The sequence below is a fragment of the Rousettus aegyptiacus genome, unplaced genomic scaffold (genome assembly GCF_014176215.1).
Source record: "Rousettus aegyptiacus isolate mRouAeg1 unplaced genomic scaffold, mRouAeg1.p scaffold_m13_p_4, whole genome shotgun sequence".
NCBI classification, from domain to species: domain Eukaryota; kingdom Metazoa; phylum Chordata; class Mammalia; order Chiroptera; family Pteropodidae; genus Rousettus; species Rousettus aegyptiacus.
In genome coordinates this window covers 135,619,534-135,632,603 of record NW_023416307.1, presented here as the reverse complement: position 1 = coordinate 135,632,603, position 13,070 = coordinate 135,619,534, and the positions used below count along the sequence as shown (strand labels likewise).

At 36.7% G+C, this 13,070-nt stretch overlaps 1 protein-coding gene across 1 annotated transcript in view; it reads left to right on the top strand.

The window, feature by feature from the left end:
• Positions 1-12,790, top strand: part of EFHB (EF-hand domain family member B) — a 42,557-nt gene extending 29,767 nt beyond the window's left edge. Inside the window, exons 10-13 of the mRNA XM_016120113.2 lie at positions 4,798-5,005; positions 7,599-7,811; positions 9,171-9,352; positions 12,449-12,790. Coding sequence (XP_015975599.2) covers positions 4,798-5,005; positions 7,599-7,811; positions 9,171-9,352; positions 12,449-12,622 — 777 coding nt within the window. The 3' untranslated portion in view covers positions 12,623-12,790. The remainder of the gene's footprint in view (positions 1-4,797; positions 5,006-7,598; positions 7,812-9,170; positions 9,353-12,448) is intronic.
• The last annotated feature ends 280 nt before the right edge of the window (positions 12,791-13,070 follow it).

The following is a 13,070-nucleotide window of genomic DNA, read 5'->3' as shown; positions in this document are numbered from 1 at the left end:
ATTAGGAACTTAGGGTTGGGGCCTAGCAGTTGTGTTTTAACACACCCTTCAAGTGATTTGAATGCATATTCAAGTTTGAGAGCCACTGTTACAGATTATTAAAATATAGTGTGCTGGAAGCAAGTAGAGGGGAGCATCACGGGTCCCTGGGGAAGACTCCTGAGATAGAGACAATATATACTTAAATCTGGATATATGCACATAGTACTGTCAGTCTAGGTCCAAGTCAAGCTTAGAATGTCTCTCCCTGGGGGAGCAGGGTGCGATTTCAAGATCATTCAGTTTTGAGCTACTCTAAATTTTATCCTTTGATAAAGTCAAAGATTAATCTAGAGCTGCATAATTATCTGACATCATTTTAGGCCATCACAGGATTGATTTTACCAAGCTGTATCACCTTTAGGAAATTATACTAAAGAGTACTATTATATAAACTGCTTGTGAAACACGGCACTTTTTTTGTTAGCATGCCCATGAGTCTGTTATTTATTTTTATCACATGCATCCTTTTTATTAGGAAACCCAGTCTTTACAGGAAATAACTGTGCTTCCTCTAAGTATCTGGTTTGTTTTTATCTCAGAAAAGCATGAATTTTATACTGACTGTGATACCTTTATGACTTGGCCGCCAGGAAGCTCAGAGGCAATTCGATGAAACACATATAGTTTGTGAACATGATCGTATAACATACATTTTGTGTGATCATTTAATTTAGGTTTTATTTTCATTTGTTCCATCCTTATATTCTCTTTGCCCTGATTTCCTCACTTTTTTGGGGTTCTGTTTAATAGTACTTATTTTTCTAGGCATCCTCAGAACCCTTTTAGAATGAGACTAATATAAATAATTAAGCTTATAAATAAATCGATGAAGTGATGCATCATAATCTTGATATGAGAAGAAAAGAGCAGAATAATTTCAGTTTATCTCAGAAAGAAAATATAATATTCTTTTCTCCAACGTTGAATATAGCTTTGAAACAGTTATGCTTGACCTATCTTATCTTTACAAAATCTAGGTCACTCATTGGCTAATTTATTTCATTTGTTTTTATTATTTATTTATTTGTTTGTTTGTTTTTAGATTATGGGTAGTGTACTCATGTTGTAGTAAGGAATAAAAAGTGAGTTAATATTCTTATTTAAGTCTGTACTAATTATGTAAGGAAAAACACTAGTAGGTTATCAATTACATATCTCACAAAACTGTATTTAAAGAAAATGTAAGTATTCAACTGTTTCTCTGGTTTTTAATAGAGATCGATTGCTATTTATGGGTAATTTACAAAGTAATTCTTCAGAATTAAAATATGTAAGCTAAAATAAGTACCTTTTAAACTTTACTCAAATCCAAGATCTTACAAAGATGATACCCAGGGAAATTTATATAGCAGTGGTATGAATAAGAAAACCTACCACATTATGTAGTGCTCAGCTTTTAAAAATTCTTCATTTTAAATGTAATTAAGGCAAGATGATCATCTTAATAGCTGTTGATTATCTTAGTGAATCACCAGGCACATTCCTTATGATAAAATTAAATTAAGCAGGGAGGAAATTACTGAAAATTATTTAATGCTGATATACCTTTTAAATAGTAAACTTTTAATATGCACAATGCAGTGCTCAGTGTCCTTGAGGAGCTGATTTTTATGAGAGGGTAATAACATGTGGGTCTTCCTAATACAGCTGTAGGATAATTTTTGATTATTTGAGTCTTATATTGTTGAACACCCATTGAACTTAATGGAAAAATAAAACAATAAACCATGATTTTCTAAATGAATCTTCTTGGCTTGAGGATTATTAGTCTGTTATTTATGGACACTCACAATACATCAAACATCAGTCCAGATAATGTGTAGACTTTCCATTTCTGGAACTTAAAATCTAGAGGGGAAAGAATGAATTGTGTGCCAGAATGGTCACAGCAGAGTTTTCAAAATTAGTCTATATAATTTCTACTCCTTTTATTTTATTATCCAGAAAGCAGCTGAGATGGGGTGATTCATTTTAGGGGACAATTGCATTCAGTGCAAAAGTGCTTTACTCTAAGAAGTGTGAGCAGGAGCTGGTAAGGAAAGCATACAGTTTTAGAGAAGGCTGCAGTGATTGGGAGCAGGAAAGGTTCATTGAATATCTTGCCTAACAGCTCGTTGTTGAGTAGGTTTTAGGCTATATGGCATACCACCATCAGACTGAATATAGTCTAGAAAGTAAAACGCATGATTCAGATTAGTTTCATGGGCCATACTATTGTAACCGGAGCTGGTTAATTAGGCTGCAGTAGCAATTCCGAAACTCAAAAATGTGTCAATAGTGGTGATACCACAATAGCTCTGAAAAGGGTACATAAGTTTGATGTAGTCAGTCTGTCAGGAGAATGGGGGCAATGTGATGTATCCCCCCAAGCACCCACGAGACAAATGGGTCAACTTTTGTCAGGAATCACATTTGGCGCACAGTGGTAGCCTCTGCATCAGAAATGTAGAGTGCTTTACTTTGTGCCCTGTCTGTAATGGTTGGTGTGTTGCTGTGTCTGGTACATTGATGGATCCAGGTAGCATGTTACTAGGGCCATCTTGATTACACCATTACCATTTCACAAATGAGGCTCGTTAGGCCCTTCCTACCTTGTTAATCATTGAGTCCAAGTTGGCTCACCTCAAAATGCTTATCACACTGGAAAGTTGCAAGACCTCCATGGGTCAAGTGTTTAGTTTCAACAAGAAGAGCTCAGTAACTGGCTATTAGCTGCTTTTCAAAAGGTATCTACCTGGTAACCAGGTTAGTGGGGCAATGAGTCTTAAACCTCAAGGGGCGTCTCCAAATGGAGGTTGCCTCTCTTTTCCAGAGGTTCTAAGTGGTGAAATCATTAGTCATAGAGACTTGTGGCTCAAAGGGGTTATTGGGGTTGTGGGGCCCCAAAACTACTAGCAATTCTCTACTAGCAATTCTCTATGTGTGGCTCTTCTTGATCATAAGTGCCCCTGGCACTTAAGAACATTCACAGTACAGGCATGTAAAGTATCAATACCAATGGCACAGTTAATGGTGGAAGTCACAGAAGTGCTTTCCTTCTCTTCTTCAAACAAACCCTGCCCAACCCCACTAGCTACACCCAGACCTCTCCTTCCCCTGCAGACTGAGCAGGGTGATGACTTTGGCGCCCATATCCATAAAAGTTTGCATCCCTGCCCTTATGAGTTCCATAGCAACCTTGGACCTCTAATCTCCCTTAGGGACAGGGAAACCTTGGTCCTACATTTAGTCACCTTTCTTCTCAGAGCTGCTGAAGTTGGGGTATGGGGGTGGGGGAGAGATCAAGCGTTCAGAGGGAGAGAGTAGCTCTGCACCTGGTGAGTTAGAAATGTTTACTTTGAGTTTTGAGTGGTATGGTGGTGGCATTTAGTTCAAAGAAACCCCCAAAGTTTTCGGCCCACACAAATGAAAAAAAAAAATAATCACTGATATTTTTAGTCCACACAAGGCCCTATATTGAGCAGCAAAGTCACTGTTATTGACACTATCTATTTCAGTTTTGAAGACCTCTTGATTCAACAGCCACAGCCCACATTGCTTTTTAGCTAAGGCTGTGGGGTTCGCATTTTTGGTTGATTTGGGCTTACAGCAGAGGCTTTTTATAAAGGAGTCTACTTTAAACCAGGGCATTTGTAGCTCCCAAGTCAAGATAATATGTTTTAAATTCTCATTCTGTTTCCACATAAGGGTTAGGAATGTTTTCTAGGCCTACAGATCTGACTGCAGAAATTTAGAATTCAATGGGTCAGTTTCTCATTCTCCAGGGATCACCTTCACCAGCAATGTAAATCCAATCCTGGGCATAAAAGCTGAATACTAGTCAATGAGTCATTTATGGTTTACTTTGAGAGTTTGTATAACTTTCTCTGAGAGGGCCAAAGCTCTCTTATACCAGCCAGGATCCACTGCAAAAATTTTACTATCATCTCTGAGTGGATTTAAGGTTAACTTGATAGATTGCAGGAGGGGCTGAGTGGTAAGACGTCCCAGCTCTTTGCATTTTTCCTTAACAAGCATTATGTGCTCTGTCCCCTTATCTCCCTCCAAGTCAATCAGCCAGTTTATGCCCAGAGTCTTCATAAATTTCACACTCAGGGGAGGCACTCCCATCTTTAATTGTCCTCTGAAGAGGAGCTGAAACTTCCCCTTTACCCCCTACCAGGGTGGACTTTAGTGCTAATTGTTGCAATGGGGGCCGAGCAACAAATTGGAACCATGTCTCTCTTGCTCATAGGAGTGTTAATAACAAGCATGCAGCTAACTGTCTTTGAATCTGTCTCCCTGTACTTGGCCAGCAGCTACTTCCCCAATTTCTCCTCATTACCAGGTAATGAAGTTGGGGATCACTTACTACTGCCCAGTTGGGACACCAAGACACTTTGACAACGTGGAACGTTGCAGAGAGTTGTCAAAAGTATACAACATTGGTCAGATGAAATGTCAAGCATGAATCATGGTCACATCTGCTCAAATACAGTGTATATAGCGTAATTTTTTTAAAAAAATTATTAAAATAGAATGAATAAAGATTCTGAGCCACACCCTTCTCTAGCCAGGGCTGAGATTACTGTGGACATATCAGGTGGATACAATGAGGACCAATCGTGCTTAATATTTGACTCTTCTTATGTGAAAAATAAGACAAATTTGTTGAATTTATGTGATAGGACTTTTTTTCTTAAATGAAATAATAGATGTTGCATACTCTGCTCTTGAAGACAATGCTCACTTCATTTTTTTTTTCTTGTCTAACAGAAGGGAGATGGGGTGATAGATAAAGCTGAACTTTGGGAAGCTTGTGATCAGGCCAACTTGCACTTAGATGAGAAGCTCCTGGACCAGCTCTTTGACTATTGTGATGTGGATAATGATGGGCTGATTAACTATCTAGAATTTGCAAATTTTCTTAACTGGAAAGATAAAATGCCTCTTAAAGAGTATGAAGAGAGGGTCATCATTAAAGGTATTTAATTTTCGAAGTTGTGTTAAATTCTTAAATGGACTTTTATATTTCATTTTTTTCTAGAAGCACATCTCTTCTCAACTTTTATATTATATATTTAAAAATAAGCACATATGTGCTTATTTATTTGCTTGTTTATGTAATAACAAATGTTATCAAATTCTTTCCTATCATAAGAAATAACATTTGATATTTCCAGGGAGAGGGAACTGGGTACCTGAGGGTTAGCAGTGAGACTCAATTTTAGAACTATGTTTTTGTATCTTTTGATTTTGGAACCATGTGTTACTTTGGAGAGAAAAATTAAAAGCAAAACAATGTACACAGAAGCTCAAAATATGAAAGATGGTTCCTCAAAAAGCTGTTTGAAAACCATTGTCCTGGAGTAATTAGCTCCCCACCCCTAGGAAAAGTCAATAGTAAAATAGAATTTGACATAGAAAAATTTGTTTTAAATTTTATTTAAAAACCATAATTCTTACCTTTATTTAAATATTTTCATGTTTACATATTAGATTCCTGCATCACTAATCATATATAAATATACATATTTGTGTATGCATAGGCATATATATTTAAGCATAGCTAAAATCGCAGTGAATGTACCATTTTTATTTGGTTTCTAAATTTAACTTTGAAATTTCTATGGAATGAAGAGATACTTTTATGATTTCTGTAAACTTCATTTTCAGTTCCCTCATGCTGATGTGTTATGAATTACTAAACCATTTCTTCACTCTGAAATTTAGGTTATTTCCAGACATTTTTAAAGTAATATGGGCAATGTTGTAATGATTATTATCTCTCAAAAAGCTTTCTGTTTCTAATTATATCTCATTTCTTATGAATGTTATTATTATCATCCCAGAAGTAACTCTCTTTATATATTTTCATTTTGCTTTACTGATTTTACCAATTTGCAACTTTATCAGCTAAGAAGGTTTTGCTTCAACTGTTTGAGTGTTATTTCAAACATTTTGTAATTTAGTCGGTATATAATGATGCATCATTTGCTTTAATTTTCAAATCTTGATTATTAGAGAGGATCGACTATTTAAAAAGGTTGTTTACATTTTTATTTCCTCTTGGAATATCTCTCTTATAAAAAGTGAAGATACTACTGTTTTTACTTTTATTCCTTGGTCATGCTTTTCTGCAAGGCCAAAACCAAATTTGGGGATTTATTGATGATATGAGATCTTACGAGTTTCTGGGACGACCTTTCTCATCTATCCACTAGGAGGGCAGTAGCGTCTTCTTTAACTAAAGAAACTTTTTATAGAAACAACTCTACCCCAATCTTCTCAGAAATAGAGTATTTTTTCTTTCTTTCTTTCTTTCTTTTTTTCTTGGCATACAGCTCATGAAGTAGTTGGGGGAAAGCAGAAGCCCATTTTCAAACCAGATAGTTCTTCCAACTGTTCCTGATTTTGGGGTCCCGACTTCATCAGCCATTTTTAGTGGAATTCTCTTCAGGGTTTTTTTATCTTCTAAGATAATGGCCAGTGGGTCAGAAGGGGCTCAGGAATTTTCTTATATAAAATTCTATCTTACTGTTGACTTCTGGAGGGAAGGGTGGGGGAGGAGGGTGTCGGGGAGGTTGTACTTGCTCAAAGATAGTGGCTTTTGAACAGTTTTCTGAGGAACCATTTTCATGCTTTGAACAGATTTCTGCTTTTATGACGAGGCGGGGTGGTGGTAGTGCAAAGAGGGGATTAGAGGATCTGGAACACTGGACCTGAATGCTTTCATGGCAGGTGTTGAATGTGGGGGTGCAGACTTTAGAGAAGCATGCCTTTTCTGGTTTGCTATAGTTCCTACTCCGCTGTAACACTGGGGCACCATTTGCCTCTAACCCTTGCTCGGGTTTTCCCAGAACTGAGTTCTTCTACAGATTGAAAGAGCACGGTGCCCTCTAGTGCTCTCTGTGGAGTTACCAGCTCTGTGAAAAATGTGTCAGGAATTTACTCCTTAATTTCAGAATTGATTCAGCAAAGCGAACCTGCAAAAGAAGTCAGAGTCTTGCAATTTCAGTTCTACCTCAGGGCTTTGTTTTATACACTGGTTTGCAGGGAGTTGTTTAGATATTTTCCTGAGCTCACGGTAAATTCTCATCTCTCCAAATGTTATAATGCATGGGGCTCCCCACCATGATCAGGTTATGTGTGGAATTAACGACTCCAAATTTATCCTTTTCTATATCTCCCTAGGGCACAGTCCTAGGAACAACTGGTAATCCTGCAGTTCAAATTAAATATGAAAATAAACTCTATAAAAACAGAGGAAAGAAAAAAATAGTTCTACATTTTCATTCGCTCTTTCAGATTTAAAAAGCTTTAATCTAGAGTGAGTGGAGTGGCAAAAAGAGACATTAGACAAGGTTCCAATTTCCCAGTATATGACGCTGCTCTGGACTTGCTCTTCCACAGTGGGATGGTGACATCCGTGAAGGGTTTACACCAGCCCAGTCTCAGTTCTCATCAGCAAGAAGAGACTAAAAGAGAAAACTGATTTTGTTGCAGAGCTGCAAGCACCATGTAGTAACTACTTCCTGTATCGACTCCCTCCCCCGCTCTTTCCTCTTTGCTTAAAGGAAGAAAACCAGATTGTGCAAACCCTGCTGAATCTAATGTTGAAGCATCTGAACCAACTCTCCTGATAAAGCCTGAAGATATTGTCTTAAAAGAACCAGGAAGCTCAGAAAGAACTCCCCGGACACTTTTGAGGCCAAGAGATAAAGTTTCTAGTCACTATAAGACAACTTCTTCTGAGATCAGTGCAGTTGTAGGAGCTGTTCCTTCTCCTTGTGAGTATGCCACATTATTTGTTGAGTTTTAAAAGGATCTGCAAACATAGAAGCGAAGTATCCTTACTTTGTCCTGGCATCATCCTCAGCCTCTATCTTCATTAGACTCTAAGTTTCTCAAACCCTAGGACCTTTCATTCAATTCTGTAGCTAAGCATTCAGGAGGGTCTCAATAAGTGTAGGCTGAACTGAGTGACTGTTAATGAAGACCCAAGTAAAATGAATCTATTAATGAAATTGAAACCATAGATGAGAACTTGGAATGGTATACAATGTAGTAATTCAGACTTGACCGAGCCTTAGAAGACTTTAAACCACACGATTCTTAGCTACGAACAGAGTTGCCTTTAAATATTTGAAGAGTTCTTACAAAACAATTCTCAATATCTTCATTCTCCGTCTAGGAGTTTGCAAGGGCTGTCATAACAAGTACCACATGGCTTAACTAGAAATCTATCATCTCACAGTTCTGGAGGTTAGAAGTCTGAGATGGAGATATTGGCAGGGTTGGTTCCTTCTGGGGGCTGTGAAGGAGACTCTCTTCCAGGCTCCTATCCTAGCTTCTGGAGATTTGCTGGTAATCTTTGGTACTATTTGGCTTCTGCTGCATCACCCTGATCTCTGCCTTCGACCTCACACATTCTTTTGTGTGTCAGTGGCCAAATATTTCCTTTTTATAAGGACTCCAGTCATACTGGAGTAGCATCCTACTCCAGTATGATCTCGTCTTGGTTAATTACATCTACAATGACCCTATTTCCCTAAAGGTCACGTTCTAGGTACTAATGGTTAGACTTTAACATATGCATCTGGGGAAGATATAGTTCGACCCATAGCACCCCATATCTCATTATAAAGCATGATGAACATTGGTTCTTTAGAAAGACTTTTATGTTGGTCAAGATCACTTCCTTGGACTGAGGACATGATTAAGGATTTACATATTTTTCATAACTGGATTTTATAGACATACTATATATTCTAGTATAATGAGATCTTGCTACCTAAGAGGATAGTGATGTCTGATAGAAATATAACTGGAGTCATATGTATTTAAAAATTTTTAGTAGCCACATTAAGAAAAAGAAACAGGTGAAATTAATTTTAATAGTACATATGTATTTTATATATAATATATATCTCCAAAAGTACTATCATTTTGATAAGTAATCAGTATAAAATGATTAACTATTTCACATTTTGGGGGTACAAAATTTTTGAAATTTGGTGTATATTTTACACAGCACATCTCAGTTTAGACTAGCCACATTTCAAGTGCTCAAGAGCCACATGTGACTGGCGGCTCCTGTATTGTACCACAAAGTTACAGAATGTTTTCTTCCCTCATTGATATCCTAGGTCATCCCATCTATGGTGTTCCAACCATTCGGTCTGATATTCCTGCCCCCAGAATTCGTCGCATCAGTGATAGAACTAATTATGGTGAAGAGGGCACTGCCTATTCATTGCTGCATCCTACCATCTTTAGCCAGAAAGGAGTGTTTGAAAGAGACTTCTTCAAGACCAGATCAAAAAAAGAGGTACAGCATATTGTTTTAAAAGGGTTGAAAGAAATATCAACTTTACATAAACACACAAATATAGGAATGTTTATTTATCAACAACTACTTAATTTTAGACATTTTAAAACTTAAGCTTTTAAATTAGTCATCAAAAGTCATTGGGATCCTTCACTATAGGGTTCTTGAAGATAATGTTCAGTTTAGTCGTGACATTTTGGTACAATTCTTGAAGTAATATTTACTCTATGATAGGAAGCATTCTTTTCATGTCATAGATTTAGTATAACCTCTGTAAAAAAACAGAAAAATGTTTTCCTAAGACACTCAACACTATTCTTAGTTGAGAAAAAGTAAAAATGATTAATCCCTTTCTTGCATAAGTATCCTTATGGTGTTGGGTCTCCAGAACCAGAGAGTAAGCATGAGGAAGGGTACTGTGCCATATTGCTTATGTACTACTCTCATATGTCGCAGATTATTTGTAACACTCGGTGATATAAAATATTCTATCTTGTACTGTGTGTCAGGCCCATGTGTGTGTGTGTGTGTGTGTGTGTGTGTGTATGTGTGTGTGTGTGTGTGTATATATATATATATATACACATATATATATATATTTTTCCTTTCAGGAAATATGGTCCTCATATCCCAGGTGATTTTCTTCCTAGGTGGGTTGTAAAGCAGGGGTAACCGGTTAGCCACTGCTGTTCTGAAGGCCAAGAATTAATTGCAGTGGTTGGTCAGACCAGTCTGTCTAGATATTTACTTACAATTTAGGGAGCAATTGTTTCTTCAGAACTTTCATATCTGGAGCTAGAAATGAATGAGTAGACGTATGATGCTTTCTGGGATTTCAGATGAAGGGTTGATAGCTTGAAAACTTACTAAATGCAAACTTAATAACAGATTCCTTCCAGCAATGTGTCCTGCTGAGGTGGGGGAGGGGGGAGCGGAAGGGAGAAACTCCAAGGACCATACCTACTGGCTGGTTCCAAAGAAGGAACCCAGAATTTTCCCTAGAGGGTCAGAGAAGAGATTCCCAGAATTTGTTTTCACTTCCATTAATCACTCCAAAGGGCCTGTGAAATAGAAGTTCGGGGTTGCCACCCATTCCCCCACCCCTCCACCCCCCAAATCTCCTACTTGTTTCATGATGCCTAAATTCTTTTAACTAGGAAGTTATCCTTTATCTCACAATTCTAGATGAAAAGTAAGAATCCTTAAACCTGGTGAGAGTAATAATGTTAACCTGAGTATAGATATGGGTTTTTGTAAAAGTATTGTATGAGCTCATCAATATACTGTGATGGAATGCTAAACTAGTGCGGGTCAGGTACCTCATGAGGAGTGGGAAAGGAGGCAGAGGGATGTCCAAGACTGACTTGGACCACTTCATGAGTCCACTCTGCAGGGCATTATTTACCTGCCCCTGGGTGGGGGAAAAATAGTAGGTATTCATAGGGACATTGAGGTGTTTTTGCTATATAGCTGCAGCTGCTGGAAGAAGCACTGTTCTGAATTTCAAGTGTATTTGATTATACAAATTTCCCACAAGGGCATGTCATTTCTAGGAGATCTTTTAATTGTTGTTAAGGTTCTATTTAATAGGTATATTCTGCAACTATTCTATTTCTTTGGCTTTCCTATTCACTGTCTAACCTTTCATTTCCTCTTTTCTTTTTTTCTATGTGCCATAGTAATTGTTTTTCCTTTTTTAAATTCAGTTTCATTTTTTCGAAATCTTTTATTCCCTCTACTAATTCTAATATTTCTTTTTCACTACTAGTTCTTATCTTCCCTTTTTTAATACTTTCTCTGGGACATTAGAAGCATATTTTCTCTCTCCCTTCATTTTTTTTAAATAATTATCATTGCAGAGAGATTGTTAATAACCAAAGCTTGCTAGTTTTCAATGTGCTCAGATTTTAGTCTGCTCAGTTGCTTGTGTGTGCATAGTTTTTCTGGAAATTGCACACCCACACTATAGTTAAAGTTTACAGCAGACCAGTAAGAGACATTTTATAAATGTTCCTATTTTAAAGAAGAGAAACTAATATTGAGTGGGTTTACATGACGTACATAGATCACAGTGGTAAGAAGTAACTGAAATGGAACTCAAATTACCAAGTATTCTATCTTTAACTATTTCTTTTTGAATTTGACTGCCTCTCTATAAGATAACCAGACACACTTAGAATTGAAAGTAATTTTATATATTGACTAGAATAGTTGAACATCTCATATTCATATTAACAAAATTATTCCTGGGATGAAAGTACTGGAATTTTTATTTTATTTTGTTTGTTTGTTTATTTATTTATTGTATTTATTTTTTGGTGACATTGGTTAATGAAATCCAATGTTTTAACTGTACCCTTTAACAATAAGGCATATATATATTTACACTGCGTGCTCACCTCCCGTAGTTAGATTTCTTTCTGTCACTGCATATTTGACCCCCTTTACTCCGTCTACCTCCCCCCACTTCCCCCACTCCCTATTCTCTGGTAACTGCTAGACTATAGTCCATGTCCATGAGTCTCTGTTTGTTTGTCCTGTTCATTTGTTGCTTTTAGGTTTATGTCCCATGTGTAAGTGATATCATGTGATTTTCAACTTTTTTTGTCTAACTTATTTCACTTAGCATGATTATCTCGAGGTTCACTCATGTTGCTGCAAATGGCAGTATTTCACCTCTTCTTATTGCTGAGTGATATTCCACTCTATATATGTACCACAGCTTCTTTAGCTAATCATCTATCTTAGGACACTTTGGTTGCTTCCATGTCCTGGCCACTGTGAATAATGCTGCTATGAACATCGGTGTGCAAATATTTTTTCAGATATGGGTTTTCAGGTCTTTGGAGTAAATACCCAGTAGAAAGGTTGCTGGGTCATATAGTAGATCAATTCTTACTTTTTTGAGGGAAAGTACTGGAATTATGATATTTGCTTGTTATTTGTAATAAGCATATACACACACAAATACACCTCCTTGACACACGCACCTTCTTTTTGGATAAATATCCATAGTCTTAGATGTTCCAAACATATTTTAAAAATACAAATTTATAAACATAAAATCTGGGTCTAATTTTCAGTTTTCCCCCCTAGATTTCAGAGATATTATGTAACATTGGTGTCAAACTTTCTGATGAAGAATTTGAAACTGTATGGAATCTTGCCTCAAAAAAACATCACAGAGGAGAAGTTTGCGTCGAAAACATTAGAAATGTTCTAGATGAGCTACGTCATGCAGACCGGATCAAGTGTAAAACAAACATGTGATATTTTTGGAATTGATTCATTTAAATAAGAGAATTGTTAAATCTGTGTTCATCTAAAATGTTCAGGCCATTCTTGTTTTAGCTATTGTTATAATTTAGTGATCACTGTGGTAGGACTCATATACATGTCTGTATGTGTTACTAATAAATTAGATCTTGGATTTTAAAATTTATTTTATTGTTTTTTTAAAGCAACAAAGAACTTGACAAGTACTCAGAGAATTAACCTTTAACTTCACTAAAGGCATAGTTCAGAATGATATTAGAAGTTTGTAATGTTTAGTATGCCTAAGAATTCCATGCATTTTAGTTGGTTGTCTGAAATGCAAAGTCTGGCTTGTGATGCCAGGTTCATAAAATTTTTCCTTCCACATTTTGTTGATTTTCTTTTTATTCATCACTATGACAACTTAAACTTAGAGGACTTTTAGTTTCTCTGAGCACCTAAA